A 15,641-nucleotide genomic window follows, 5' to 3' on the forward strand; every position below is an offset into this window, starting at 1 on the left:
TCTATTACTTTACTTTCTATTGTCGTTCTGTTTATCCTATTCTTTTTGAATGTAAGAAATGCTACGTTCAGTTCTGAAAGCAACAACTTTTGTAATTGGATTTGAATATGCTTATTTGTATAATACAAGCATGTATTGTATTTTTGCACTTTGCAATTAAAAAAAGCCTGCCTGTGACCCCGCCCCTCTGACACTATGGACCTGCACCACCTCTTCAACACAACAAGCGCTCCTTGTGTAGCCTACTGCGTAACGGCGCTAAATACAGGCTCCACGCGCACAAGCGGGTGGTTAGACAACGATATGTGAGACTTATGTCACTTGTGCCGGGGACAACAGAGGGACACACCGCGGAGCAGCTGGACCCGACCTGTGACCAGTACTAAAGCAGGTAAGGAGGCGGGGGCGTCCCCAACAAACAGCTCCTACACACGGGAGGTCTCAGTCTCATTAAAACGACTAATACAAACATTTTCATTCGGTTCAAACCTAATATTTACATCTATTATGTAGCCTATGACGTACGGGACGGTGTCGACGCTGCCTCCATCTGTGCTGCTGTGGCAGCTTCACCTACATTCATTGTCTGTGTGCTCAGCAAAACGCTGCTGCGGAGGCACTGAATGTACGTGATTGGTCACAGACACACAATAGAAGCTGTGGACCTGAAGTGCTCACGTTTTTCCATAGAAAGTGGGATGATTTGGTCCCTCCCAATACTATCCTTCCTCTTCCTTGTGGTTTTTGATCTCGACCTGGTCTCACGTGGCATAGAAGGATAAAAGTCAGGTGTTTTTTTTTTCACACAGAAAGCTTTTTTTTTTTTTTTTTTTTATGAATTTCTGCAAACATGTAGGTGCATCTCAGGAAAGCAGAACATGATGGAGGTCAGTCTTCTCCATGACAGTCAGTGATGGGAATAACGGCGTAATAAAAGACCGGCTTTACGGCGCTACTTTTTTCACTGATCAGTAGGATAATCCAAAAAGTTACAGTACCCTTATAACGCCATTACCATTACTGACATCGCCCTTACTTGAGGCTACGTTTTATAGGCTGCACGTTTCGTTTCAGTTTCAACTGACCCCAAACCTGGGGACACTTGCAACACAGATCAGGGATGGTTGCAACATATTAACACACATTGAATTTCACTCATTAAAGCAGAAGTGAGTGATATATTTGTGTTAAAGCAGAAGTAAGTGGTCCGGTCGTTTTCGCTAATGCTGCGTTCCAGGCAGGCTTTTGAAATCGTAAATTACAGCTTCAAGTCACAACTTACGACTTTGTAGCGTTCCAGGCAACCCACTCGTGTTTTTCCGACCTGTTTTACCGGTGAAAGTCACTATAACGGCCACTCGTAACTTCTGACAGGTGAACTCGTACCAGATCGAACTGGTACCACTTCACGGTCGGAAAAATACGAGTTTCCTTGAACGCACCATAACAGTCCTCGTCCCTACGTCGCCACATTCACGGCGTTCCTTGGCTGCACACACAGCCCTGCATGCTGTTCTCTCTCCTCATTGGATAAAAACTGTAGGATACGATAAATGTTTTCTCTTCGGCTCAGAGCAGAGCAGAGTGACTGACAGACCCGTGTTTCAGTCTAAACACTCTATGTAAGTGATTGCTGTCGGAAGATATAACTATTTAAGACTTATATTAACACAAATATATCACTTACTTCTGCTTTAATATAAGTCTTAAATAGTTATACCTTCCGACAGCAATCACTTACATAGAGTGTTTGGTCTGAATCACGGGTCTGTCAGTCCCTCTGCTCTGCTCTGAGTCGAGGAGAAAACATTTATCGTATCCTACAGTTTTTATCCAATGAGGAGAGAGAACGGCATGCAGGGCTGTGTGTGCAGCCAAGGGATGCCGTGAATGTGGCGACGTAGGGACGAGGACTGTTATGGTGCGTTCAAGGAAACTCGTTTTTTTCCGACCTGTGACGTCGTACCAGTTCGATCTGGTACATAGACTGTACAAAAAGACGTACTGGTACGAGTTCACCGGTCGGAAGTTACGAGTGGCCGTTATAGTGACTTTCACCGGTAAAACAGGTCGGAAAAACACGAGTGGGTTGCCTGGAACGCTACAAAGTCGTAAGTTGTGACTTGAAGCTGTAATTTATGATTTCAAAAGCCTGCCTGGAACGCAGCATTAGCGAAAACGACCGGATCACTCACTTCTGCTTTAACTTTTGCTTTTTGTCTCAATAAGCATAGAAGTATTGCTAAAATATGCATTGTTTTACAATAATACTATAGTATTATTTATTTAGCTATTTAGTAGCCTATGTTTATCAAAGAACAGTTGGAGGCCTTGATGGTATTAAAACTCAATAGCTCAGTGTGTGAGACAAGAAGAATGGAACAATTCTGCAATACAAAATATTTTAATTAAACATGTATTCTACTTTTAGATGGTTTATGACATCAAATAAATGTAACCTTTTTGTCCCATAGAACAACAATGTTTTTCTCATTTTCTCAACAAGTTATGTTTGGGAATCATTTTGTTTATCTTGAGCATTAGTCTCTCATGGTGTAATTGGCTGTTCTGTTCATCATGAGGAATAACATAGATAAACTGTGCCTTATTTTGAGCTAAAAATGTTTAATTTTATACATTTTTATACATTTTATACAAATTCTTGAAATTTGAAAACAAAACTGTTCACTCATAGGTCAGGACAGTATGACAAAATACAGTTCATGGAAAAAGCTACTTTCATATCTCTGAAACAACTTTGTCTCAGTACAAGCTGAAACAGATGCTGAACATGTTTTCCCTATTCTTGGTGAATTCTCTATTCTTGAGAAACATTCTGTCCTCACTCTAGAATGTTTCTGATTGGAGAAATAGTTGCAACCGTCCCTCCCTTGTTGAATTTTTCCATTATATTCTCATAGATGTGCCTGTACGAATATAATATAACATTAAGAGGTGGACTAAACAGGATTGGATGATTTAAGTTTCCCCTAAACTAACGTCAGTTTCATTAAAAAACCTCTGGGAAACCTCTAGAAATTTGCCTCTGGCATGAACAAAGGTTTTTATTTTTTTTTATTTTTTATACATTATATTATTACATTATAAACTCTGAGGTAGAGACCTCAATGTAGCTGAGCAAAGGATTAGTTAAAGTATGTCACTTGTGCCGGGGACAACAGAGGGACACACCGCGGAGCAGCTGGACCCGACCTGTGACCAGTACTAAAGCAGGTAAGGAGGCGGGGGCGTCCCCAACAAACAGCTCCTACACACGGGAGGTCTCAGTCTCATTAAAACGACTAATACAAACATTTTCATTCGGTTCAAACCTAATATTTACATCTATTATGTAGCCTATGACGTACGGGACGGTGTCGACGCTGCCTCCATCTGTGCTGCTGTGGCAGCTTCACCTACATTCATTGTCTGTGTGCTCAGCAAAACGCTGCTGCGGAGGCACTGAATGTACGTGATTGGTCACAGACACACAATAGAAGCTGTGGACCTGAAGTGCTCACGTTTTTCCATAGAAAGTGGGATGATTTGGTCCCTCCCAATACTATCCTTCCTCTTCCTTGTGGTTTTTGATCTCGACCTGGTCTCACGTGGCATAGAAGGATAAAAGTCAGGTGTTTTTTTTTTCACACAGAAAGCTTTTTTTTTTTTTTTTTTTTATGAATTTCTGCAAACATGTAGGTGCATCTCAGGAAAGCAGAACATGATGGAGGTCAGTCTTCTCCATGACAGTCAGTGATGGGAATAACGGCGTAATAAAAGACCGGCTTTACGGCGCTACTTTTTTCACTGATCAGTAGGATAATCCAAAAAGTTACAGTACCCTTATAACGCCATTACCATTACTGACATCGCCCTTACTTGAGGCTACGTTTTATAGGCTGCACGTTTCGTTTCAGTTTCAACTGACCCCAAACCTGGGGACACTTGCAACACAGATCAGGGATGGTTGCAACATATTAACACACATTGAATTTCACTCATTAAAGCAGAAGTGAGTGATATATTTGTGTTAAAGCAGAAGTAAGTGGTCCGGTCGTTTTCGCTAATGCTGCGTTCCAGGCAGGCTTTTGAAATCGTAAATTACAGCTTCAAGTCACAACTTACGACTTTGTAGCGTTCCAGGCAACCCACTCGTGTTTTTCCGACCTGTTTTACCGGTGAAAGTCACTATAACGGCCACTCGTAACTTCTGACAGGTGAACTCGTACCAGATCGAACTGGTACCACTTCACGGTCGGAAAAATACGAGTTTCCTTGAACGCACCATAACAGTCCTCGTCCCTACGTCGCCACATTCACGGCGTTCCTTGGCTGCACACACAGCCCTGCATGCTGTTCTCTCTCCTCATTGGATAAAAACTGTAGGATACGATAAATGTTTTCTCTTCGGCTCAGAGCAGAGCAGAGTGACTGACAGACCCGTGTTTCAGTCTAAACACTCTATGTAAGTGATTGCTGTCGGAAGATATAACTATTTAAGACTTATATTAACACAAATATATCACTTACTTCTGCTTTAATATAAGTCTTAAATAGTTATACCTTCCGACAGCAATCACTTACATAGAGTGTTTGGTCTGAATCACGGGTCTGTCAGTCCCTCTGCTCTGCTCTGAGTCGAGGAGAAAACATTTATCGTATCCTACAGTTTTTATCCAATGAGGAGAGAGAACGGCATGCAGGGCTGTGTGTGCAGCCAAGGGATGCCGTGAATGTGGCGACGTAGGGACGAGGACTGTTATGGTGCGTTCAAGGAAACTCGTTTTTTTCCGACCTGTGACGTCGTACCAGTTCGATCTGGTACATAGACTGTACAAAAAGACGTACTGGTACGAGTTCACCGGTCGGAAGTTACGAGTGGCCGTTATAGTGACTTTCACCGGTAAAACAGGTCGGAAAAACACGAGTGGGTTGCCTGGAACGCTACAAAGTCGTAAGTTGTGACTTGAAGCTGTAATTTATGATTTCAAAAGCCTGCCTGGAACGCAGCATTAGCGAAAACGACCGGATCACTCACTTCTGCTTTAACTTTTGCTTTTTGTCTCAATAAGCATAGAAGTATTGCTAAAATATGCATTGTTTTACAATAATACTATAGTATTATTTATTTAGCTATTTAGTAGCCTATGTTTATCAAAGAACAGTTGGAGGCCTTGATGGTATTAAAACTCAATAGCTCAGTGTGTGAGACAAGAAGAATGGAACAATTCTGCAATACAAAATATTTTAATTAAACATGTATTCTACTTTTAGATGGTTTATGACATCAAATAAATGTAACCTTTTTGTCCCATAGAACAACAATGTTTTTCTCATTTTCTCAACAAGTTATGTTTGGGAATCATTTTGTTTATCTTGAGCATTAGTCTCTCATGGTGTAATTGGCTGTTCTGTTCATCATGAGGAATAACATAGATAAACTGTGCCTTATTTTGAGCTAAAAATGTTTAATTTTATACATTTTTATACATTTTATACAAATTCTTGAAATTTGAAAACAAAACTGTTCACTCATAGGTCAGGACAGTATGACAAAATACAGTTCATGGAAAAAGCTACTTTCATATCTCTGAAACAACTTTGTCTCAGTACAAGCTGAAACAGATGCTGAACATGTTTTCCCTATTCTTGGTGAATTCTCTATTCTTGAGAAACATTCTGTCCTCACTCTAGAATGTTTCTGATTGGAGAAATAGTTGCAACCGTCCCTCCCTTGTTGAATTTTTCCATTATATTCTCATAGATGTGCCTGTACGAATATAATATAACATTAAGAGGTGGACTAAACAGGATTGGATGATTTAAGTTTCCCCTAAACTAACGTCAGTTTCATTAAAAAACCTCTGGGAAACCTCTAGAAATTTGCCTCTGGCATGAACAAAGGTTTTTATTTTTTTTTATTTTTTATACATTATATTATTACATTATAAACTCTGAGGTAGAGACCTCAATGTAGCTGAGCAAAGGATTAGTTAAAGCTCCTAGATACAAGAAACAGCCATGTTGAGCTGATGTTAAAGTGTGAGGGAAGTAAAAATAGAAACGGTGCCATGACATAAAACAACAGAGAGGTAAGAATAGATAACAACAATTATTGAAATGTTAGAATAAAGGTGTCCAGATCAACTCAAACAGGAACAACTGGAAGTAAAGTGCCATGTGACTAAATATCCTAAGGATAAAAGTGAAGAAAGTTTTAGAATATTTATTCAGCGAGTTGTTCCATGCGGTAGGCTGTTCACAGTAAGAAAACCTGGATCTGCCATTTTCACTATAACAGCTGGCTCCTGCAGTGTGATGCAACCAGCTGACGTGTGATTAGAACTCATATTAAAAGAAAACACTGAAGAAATTAAAAGATCAATTTGATCAATTTTACTTGATTGGGTGGGGGACACCCAATCAAAGAATTCAAGTTTTAAAGTTCTACTCACAAATAAATCTGTTGACATGTCATGTTTTTTAATGGTTTTTATTTTTGCATGAATATCTGCTGATGACAAAACAAACTGTTTATATTTATGTTTGGATATAATATAGGCTAGTTTGTTTAAATTACCTGCAGTTACCAGTTCCAGTAATATTTTCAAAATTCCCCAGTTTAATTTCCCATGATTGAAATGAACTTTTCTGGAATTTTACCAGAAAATAGTCCACACCTTTTCACAACCTTAGACACGGTCCGATAATCAAATAAAGTGGCCTCAATATGGATTTTTCTGCAACACAAGGGAGAATAATTATATTCTATACAAGAGACCAGTGTTCTTTCTCAGAGAATTTAGAAACATGGATACATGGTGGTTAAATGGTCGCTTTCTCTCAATCCAAAAAACTATAGCCTAATTAGTCACTGGTCCAATAATTGTACCTCCTTTGGTAACAATTCTGTTACATTTCCATATGGATTAATCGTCATTCCATACAGTTCCTAAATGCATGTCTTGCATAATATACTGTACAACCGGCTAAATGTGAACATGGCCTCTTGTACTGTGGTTTTAACTGATGAAAGGGTTCACTTCTCCAGTTCATCTGTTCCTCTGTGTCTGTGTGTCTCAGTCAGAATGTTTGGAGCAGTGGTGGTCGGCATCGGCACAGCCGGCTGGGTCAGAATCAGAGACATGTTGGCTCCACTGCCTGGAAGTCCTGCAGAGAACCTCAGCGTCAAAGGCTTCATATCCAGGTAATCCACCTGCTCAGGTGGACACAAGCTACTGACTCTGTGGTCAAAAGGCTATGACAAACTATGACCAGGACACAGTATGTACAGTATATTACTGTTAAATGTGATGATGGAGGCTTTAAGAATTAAAGATTATATTAAATCACACATCACAAAACATTGTATATGTATAACGATAATTAAAAAATGTATGGTGTGTTTACTATTTAATGAGGAAAATCTCTGAAACAGCAAACTACTAAACATTTTATATCTAATATCTTTTTTTATATATTTTATAACTATCTATTCTCTCAACCCTATAGCTCATTTTCTGTTAAAGGGATAGTTCACCCAACATTCAAATTTCACTCATTATCTGCTCATGTCGACTAAGGGCTGGGAGAATTTTCAGAGTTCTCCGTGCCTTCTCTGAGTTACGAGGGGGTCCGCGCAGCAGTATTTGTCCATATAATAGTTGTGAACGGAGCTCACTTTTCTTCGTCCAAAAAGACACACCAAAAAACATCCAAATACCTCCATACTGCTCGTCTGCAATGTCCCTCTTGTACTGAAGCCCCGACATGTGAAATTGTTCAGAAAAAAATTAAATAAGTCTATATTTTATGCTCGTTTGTAGCGGAAGCTCCCAGTGTCTCAGTTCACTGCTCTTCCTGTGACCGGCGGAACAATTACTCATGTCGGGGCTTCAATACAAGAGAGACATTACATACGAGCACTATGGAGGTATTTGGATGTTTTTTTGTGTGTCTTTTTGTTATGAAGAAAAGTGGTATCCATTTGCAACCGTTATATGGACAAATACTGCTGCGCGGACCCCCCCCCCCGTAACTCAGAGAAGGCACGGAGGACTGAAAATTCTCCCAGCCCTTAGTCGACATGAGGGTGAGTAGATAATGAGTGAAATTTGAATTTTAGGTGAACTATCCCTTTAACACAGCTATTATTGTGTCTTGTCTACATGTTTTTTTTTTCTGTGACTTTTGTTAATAGATGTAATATGTTGTGTTTTTAGTGCTCTTGATTCCCTGCACATGTAAGCCAAAGACAAATTCTGCCTTTTAAAAATGTTAGAAATCAAAGTATTTTCTTTTCTAATAAAAAAAAACACACATTCTGACATATCCTGCTAATGTACCCCCCCCCCCCCCCCCCTCCACCCTGTGTCTCTGTCCACAGGAGGAGCCTGGAGCCTCAGCAGGGGGTGAGTCCGATCTCAGTGGAGGAGGCTGTGAGCAGAGAGGACATCCAGGTGGCCTTCATCTGCACTGAGAACGTCTCACATGAGGACAGTGTCAGGTACGCTGTGTGTACAGTGAATACTAACAGATGTGCTACCTACATAGCTCAGGGGGAGGAGCAAATCAATCACTTTTCATGGCCAAAAATATTGGTACCAATATAAGATAGATAGTTCCCCAATTTCTCCCTGAAAATTGTTGTAAACTGAAACTTATATTAAAGAGAAACTAAGCAGGATTAGAAAAACAGAAAAGTAAGCAGACTTACATAGTTCCCCTTTACATTCCCAACAATTTCCTAACAATTTTATGTTTACATTTCCATGGTTTCGGTAGTCGCGTATATGCATGGATTTATTTTTTTTCCCATGAAAATCTTCTATTTTACATTTGTGTTGTTTGGGTAGGTTTCGACCCTGTTATAACAATAAAAACAATAATGAGAGTTCAAACTGAAATCATGAGTGCAAAACCAACCTTTTCATGGATGAGGAAGCCTAACAACGTAACCAAGAGATGAGAAACAAATGGGATGATACGTTTTCACTGTGTTTTACAGCTGATTTAAGACTCAGGTCAAAACTGACACCATATGGTAGCAGAAAGCTGACAAGAGGAAGGTTCAATTGAAGCCAAGGGGTATACTAACAAAAAATGCCCAGGGGCCCACACCAAAACTATTAAAACCAATATTTCCATGGATAAGGAAGCCTAACAATGTAACCAAGAGATGAAAAACAAATTGGATGAAAAAAGTATTTTACAGCTGATTTAAGATACGGGTCAAAACCGACCCTAACACAAGAGATGGTAGCAGAAAGCTAACACAAGACGAAGGTCTGATTGGTGTGTATGCTGACTGTGTAAATGCGCCTGTTGGCTTGTTACTTATGTTTATCACTGTATCACCTGTTTGACCCAGAGAACTCCTCCTGTCTCATCAGAACTTTTCTGCAGGCAGGGAAACACGTGTGTGTGGAGTATCCGATGACCCTGAAGCACCAGGCTGCTGTGGAACTGTGGGACCTGGCCAAGGAGAAAGGTGATAGTAGAGACTAACAGTGTGTCCACACTGACAGGTGTGTGTCCACCTGCAGGCTGCATGTCCAGCATGTGTGTAATCAGTACCTGGCTGTGTATACCTGCAGTTCTGCAGCTCATCATCCCAAGCATACGTCATCATCATCCTCAGTGTAGTGATGGTGTGTGTATGTGTGTGTGTGTGTGTCAGGTGTGGTTCTCCATGAGGAACACATAGAGCTGCTGACAGAGGACTACAAACAGCTGAAGAAAGAGGTGGAGGGCAAAACGCTGCAGGAGGGCACGTTCCACTTCACAGGTCAGAGACAAGGAGTGTGTGTCGGCCCACAAGTGTGTGTGTGTGTGTGTGTGAGAGAGGTCTCATTAACTCTTTCGCGACCACACTAATTCCTCAGCACATCCGCTCAGGACCACATGTTTTTGGCTATTTGTTTACCTTTTATCTCACGTCGAACCGAACTCTGTACGTCACCTAGAAACAAACGGTCTTCACGTGATTGAAGAGTGACTTTACAACGTGCTCCACGAAAAAACGGCGAGTTTTTCCGCCGTTTCGTTCGTGAGGACGAAGTAGAAGAAGAGAGCTGGGTTTCTCCAAAAACGGAGCTCCCGCTCTAGTTTCAGAGAAAAACGCACTTTTGTGTCAAGTGGCAATCTGCTCATTTTACCGGTACTCTGCAGTGTGGCATGTCTCCCAAATCATTTCTACGGCTAAATAAATATATTTGTAGGCATATCTGGGGGGTGTGGCAGCCTGGAGAGCAGCGGTGCAGCGGTGTGGGTCTCTGGCTGCAGCGCAGCAGCTCCGGGACACTGCTGTGTGACTGGCCGGCGATGAGTGCTCTGTGGCGGGGGCGGCCGGTCACAGCCCCCGCTGCAGAGCGCCCGCTCTGCTGCACAGCGCCGTGAAAACAGCCGTGATAACGGGCTTTCAGATCCGAGTCTCCAAACCATAAACGTTTGTAACAGCACCGGTAAAAGTCGCCACATTTGTCGTCGGTAGCTTTTGTCAAAAGAGGGTTTGGAAAGTCGCCAGATTCAGCGAGAAAGTCGCAACACTGTAGCCGACAGCCGCACAGCGCTGCACGCTGTCCCCAGAGCAGCATTCAAGGAGAACGATTACTCAAACAAAACCAAGATCACACAGTTTATAAAAAATATTATGTTTTGATTTTAGTTTAAAACTGTTTTACATATCAGAGGACTACCATATTCACACACAGGGTACCTCAGAGTGTCTATTATCGTAATCTGTAAAAAAACGGTTTTGACGAGTTTGCTCGTCAATGGTCGTGAACGTTCGGCAGGCTGTGACGAGTTAACTCGTCAATGGTCGCGAAAGAGTTAAAGGAGAATTCCGGGCAAATTCAACTCAGGGCTGTATTTTCCTAACATTTTAGGTCTAAAAGAAGGAATCTGAAGATGTTCAGTTTAATTGCTCCTGTTTTGCGGTAGTTGTGTCTGTCCCCGCATCGCCACGGCAGCGATGAATGAGAGCGGATGGAAGTTCCACTGTTTAGGCTGTTTACATCCCTCAAAGCTGCAGTTTTTTTTCCACAGACAGCGTCAGGTGGCTACTCAAACATGCACCGAGAAGTTTGTTTACTTCAAGCAAGTCAAGAGTTGATTTTCCTGTGTTTATGACACAAACGGGGGCTTCCGACTGCACGTGAACACACTGAGCACATCAACTTTGGTCTTGCGCGAGACTCCGCGAGACTTTGAATTAGATTTTAAAAATTAGTTAAATAAACTTCTCGGTGCATGTTTGAGTAGCCATCTGACGCTGTCTGTGGAAAAAATTGCGGCTTTGAGGGATGTTAACAGCCTAAACAGCGAAACTTCAATCCGCTCCCATTCATCGCTGCCGTGGCGATGCGGGGACAGACACAACTACCGCAAAACAGGAGCAATTAAACTGAAAATCTTCAAATTCCGGCTTTTAGACCTAAAATGTTAGGAAAACACAGCCCCGAGTTGAATTTGCCCGGAGTTGTCCTTTAATGTCCACTCACACTAACGCCAGCCTGATGTGGACAGGTGGAGCTCTGAAGCCCGGCTTCGGTTTCCCAGCGTTCAGCGGCATCGCTCGCCTCACGTGGTTGGTGGAGCTGTTCGGCGAGCTGTCGGTAACCACAGCGACCATGGAGGACGGCCCCGATAACCACAGCAAGATGACAGCGGACCTGCTCACCACTGACAACAAGTGAGAGACGATAAACAGACGTGTCACGTATCATGTATCTGAGTGTTCAGTCACCTGCTGTCTGCACCTGTCTGCCTGTCCACATGTGTAAATCCCCTGCAGACTGGGATGTAATTACTACTGTTAACCCTCAGATGACCCTTCAGTTTCTACCACCTGAACAGAAATGTTTACCTACAGTGAGAGACATTGAAGATCAGTTACTCCCAAAATATTTGTGATACATAGGGCTGGGTCTTGACTAAACATGAAAATCACTTTTTAACCCCTTCCTGGCCAGTTGTTTTGCTGCAAAAACACATGATTTCTCATTATTTCTCATTATTTATTCCTGTCTGTATTCTAAAGGTTTTTACAGAGTGGATTGTTGATATATCATTCATACAACATTTTATTCCCAAAAAACAAAAACAAAAAAAGCGAAATTGAAAACTTTTGACTCTAATATGTCAACAAAATAAAACAAGAATTTTGAAAGGGGCTTTATCCATTGTTCAGATTTCAGTTCTGGAAATGTATGTAGACATTGCATATGCATAATGCATATTTCAGAATCAGAATCAGCTTTATTGTCACTATACATAAGTACAGCGTACAGCGAAATTACAGCAATCAACCCGTTCGTACATATACAGCATACAATACATACAATAAGACATAACAGGATGACTGAGTGGTAAGAGGGGGGAGGAAAGGGAAGAAACAAGAGGAGGGGGAAAAAGCAGCTCCCAGACTATGCTCTGTGGGGGGAGTACAGTTTGAGAACAGGAAAAAGAACCCAGCAACATAAGCACATATGAGCACAATTGACAACATGGGTTCACAACCACATTCTGGGCCGGATTTACTAAGATCCCAGATAACGGGCGCTATATTGTTTGCGCCCCCTATAATATTGCGAGTTTGGTTAGTGCACGCAAAACAGGTGATCTACTAAGAGTAACCCGCTAAATGAAAACACGTGCAAACCGCAATATGTAAATGAGGGTTTTGCGCGTGGTAATCGTTTCCGCCATGGAGAGAGTGGACAGAGAGCTGGACGGACGAAGGGACAGAATGACATTTGATCCGATGCATACAATGACAGCATGTGTGTTCATCTCTCTCGCGTTCTGTTTAGATAAATAAACACAAATCGCTACAGGGCCCAACTCGTCATATAGTGACGAACAGGCAGCAGCTGCAGCGACAATCACACACCTATAATATGTGTGTGTGTGTGTCGCCCATGATCGAGTGGATTAATAGAGAGCTCAGGTGGGACACACGGATCTAAACCCTCTGACCACTGACCAGAGGGATCAAAGACGGGTGAAGGCAGCGGTGACGTGTCTCAGTCCGGGACCGGGACTGAGAGACGGAGCTGAGCAGCCAGGTACTGGAGAGGAGAGGAGCGCACTGCAGGACAGACGTGCCCCGTGCGTAACGGCGCGTAAAAGACTTTTAACACGGCTGAAAAACTATTACAGAATTACCCAGACATGAGGAAATGCAGAGATGTAAGATCATGGGGCTCTGACAGGTATCAAATCAATAAACGCATACGTTTTGGCAAAGTTGTATCAGTTAGTAGGCTACATGGTTTTCAGACGAGGTGAATAAAGACGCAAAAACAGCCACCGCAATCTCTTCCTGGTTTGGTAAATCACATTGCATGCGCTAAATAAATCAATTTGCATCTACTCCCAGTATTTTGCACGTTCTGGCTGAAACGCCCATATTTACATATTCATCAAGGCAAACACGCTAAATGGATCGCACGTGCTATTTTGCCCGTGTGAGAGACGCAATCCTGGGTGCGTCCGGGTAGTAGATCAGGTTCCACATGTGTTTGCGCGTGCAATCACGTTTGCACACGTTTTAATACACGCAAACCTTTAGTAAATCCGGCCCTCTGAGCGCTCACAGCTCTACTCACTCCATCAATTATGTCGGGCAGTGTGGGGGTTTGGACTGCTGTCACCATCTTCCAAATTTTCCGATACACCAGGGCAATGCCTAATCGTCTGTTGTCTGTCTGACGTCTGCCCGATTTCACGTGAATGCAACATCAAGAATACGTTCCGATATGCAACCGCACGGCTAGATGGGGGGAATTCCTACATATTATACCTTTAAGTAGCTTCTAGGGAGACCTGGCGCTCCACACAATTGTGTCTTGTAAGATTCACATGTTGACACTGTGTAGTGTGTGTGTGGAATGCGCAATAAAAAATATTATCATCATCAGCATCCTGCACGTTTCCAACCTAACTTCTCTCCCGTGTCCTTCAGACCTCTGAGGTGGATTGAGGAGCGGGGACCAGGCCTTCCCAGAGCCAAGAACATCAACTTCCGGTTCGACTCGTGCACCATGACGCAGATCCCTCCCGCTCCCAGAGGCACCGTGGGCCTCTTCATGCAGGACCTGGTCCACTTCTCTGCCAAGCTGGCGGGCCACGTTGGCCCTGAGGAGCTCCAGAAAGAGAGGGGGAGGGTCCTGCACTGCCTGGGCCTGGCAGAGAAGATACAGCAGCTGTGTCAGAATTAAACAGGGATCCTCCAGTTTATGAAGATGAGAGCTCTTCATATCATTTCAACATCATCCATCACCGTGCTCTTAAAGTTTTGTCGTGAGTTGTGAAAATTCACCCTAGGTGATCAGTGCTTGAAGACAGAACATCATGACAACTGGAAAAAAGGGAGTGAGCTGCACTTCCTGCTCTGTCGCTTCTATCAGACACACAGCCTTATGTTTACTGACTGCTCAATAAGCTTTGTTTGTTTTATGAATAAATATAATATCTTGGTAACATCAGCTGACTGATTGGTGTAGTTTGTACACAGGCAGCAGGTGACACTTTGACTTCATATTGTTGCAATGACTCATTATTATTACTCTGTCACAGCAGCATCATGGCTGGCCTCATGTCTGCCTGCTGGTGTTTGGATGTAGCAGTAGAAGTAAAATTAAAAGTAAATCGAGTTAAGTATATGAAACTAAGTTTTGGGAAGTAGCCTAATTATTGATCATAAACTGTGTTGGAAGCCTCATACATAACATATCAAAGGAAACATATCAAATGTATTGCTATTCTTATAAAACAAGGGACTTATTAAATAAGAAATGTAATTAGAATACTAAACAAAGTGGGCTACTGTGAACCTACTAACCCACTATTTATAAGATCTTAAATAAAGAATATAGAATAACAGCCCTCCGGTTTGTATGCTTCAGTTATTTAAATTAAGAAAATGAAATTTATTTTTGAAATGTGTAAAGTGAGAACTAATGTAAAATACAAATGTGTTTCAGTTTTGGGAGTTAAAATATGGAGTAAGCTCAGTGATGAATTGAAAATACAGTAGTATTGCATAGAGCTTTCTGCCAATAGAGTATATTCATTCACACAGTCTGTTGAAAAAACAACAACTATTTCACTTTCTTACTTCCATTTATTGTTTTTCAAATACCGGTACATAAAAATCCCTGGACCCAGTCTTCCAGCCACAGAGATGTGTGTGTCTCTATCCTACAGCAGTAAATAAGTCTGACTACAACACGGCCTCCGACACAAGCATGGAAAATACTCGTAGCCTAAGGCTCGGATAAGTCAACCTGACCTTGACCGGAGGTAGAAAACATGTCACAGAGAAAGAGAATGATGATATAAGTGATAATTGATGGTGAAATAGCCACAATTCTACAGTATGACCTCATCACTTGACCTGAGTGTTTATGAAGGAGTGTGATGAGGGTTATACTTCACAGTAAACACACCCGTATGGGTTTGGATTGAGCACCATCAACTCTCACACCTGGGCTGGACACACAGGAGTCCACAGTGTGAGCACCAAGCCAAAACTTTCATAAAAACATTTAAATCTGATTAATCTGGTTTGAAATATAATTCACAATAAATGTCATCCGTGTTCTCAGATGTGTTAAACTATGAACCATATCCTC

The 15,641-nt window shown here is 41.9% G+C and overlaps 1 protein-coding gene across 2 annotated transcripts; it reads left to right on the forward strand.

Annotated features, from left to right (window-relative positions):
• Nucleotides 1-292: 292 nt before the first annotated feature.
• blvra (biliverdin reductase A) lies at nt 293-14,483 on the forward strand. Of its 2 annotated transcripts, none has more exons than XM_083991130.1 (7): nt 293-391; nt 7,084-7,207; nt 8,387-8,506; nt 9,393-9,490; nt 9,680-9,787; nt 11,530-11,695; nt 13,970-14,483. In XM_083991130.1, the coding sequence occupies exons 2-7, from the start codon at nt 7,089-7,091 to the stop codon at nt 14,223-14,225; spliced, it is 867 nt and encodes a 288-aa protein (XP_083847256.1). In that variant the 5' UTR covers nt 293-391; nt 7,084-7,088; the 3' UTR covers nt 14,226-14,483. The 2 variants fall into 2 exon arrangements, with proteins under 2 accessions (XP_083847256.1, XP_083847255.1); XM_083991129.1 differs by lacking the exon at nt 293-391 and adding an exon at nt 3,163-3,234.
• Nucleotides 14,484-15,641: the final 1,158 nt, after the last annotated feature.

Source organism: Trachurus trachurus, assembly GCF_905171665.1.
Source record: "Trachurus trachurus genome assembly, chromosome: 17".
Taxonomy (NCBI): domain Eukaryota; kingdom Metazoa; phylum Chordata; class Actinopteri; order Carangiformes; family Carangidae; genus Trachurus; species Trachurus trachurus.

Excerpts from the sequence above, each read along its gene's own strand:
- blvra (XM_083991130.1), top strand. The coding sequence starts at position 7,089 with ATGTTTGGAGCAGTGGTGGTCGGCATCGGCACAGCCGGCTGGGTCAGA. Across the intron at positions 7,208-8,386 it reads GTCAAAGGCTTCATATCCAG|GAGGAGCCTGGAGCCTCAGC; the intron begins GTAATCCACCTG and ends CTCTGTCCACAG. Across the intron at positions 9,491-9,679 it reads GGACCTGGCCAAGGAGAAAG|GTGTGGTTCTCCATGAGGAA; the intron begins GTGATAGTAGAG and ends TGTGTGTGTCAG.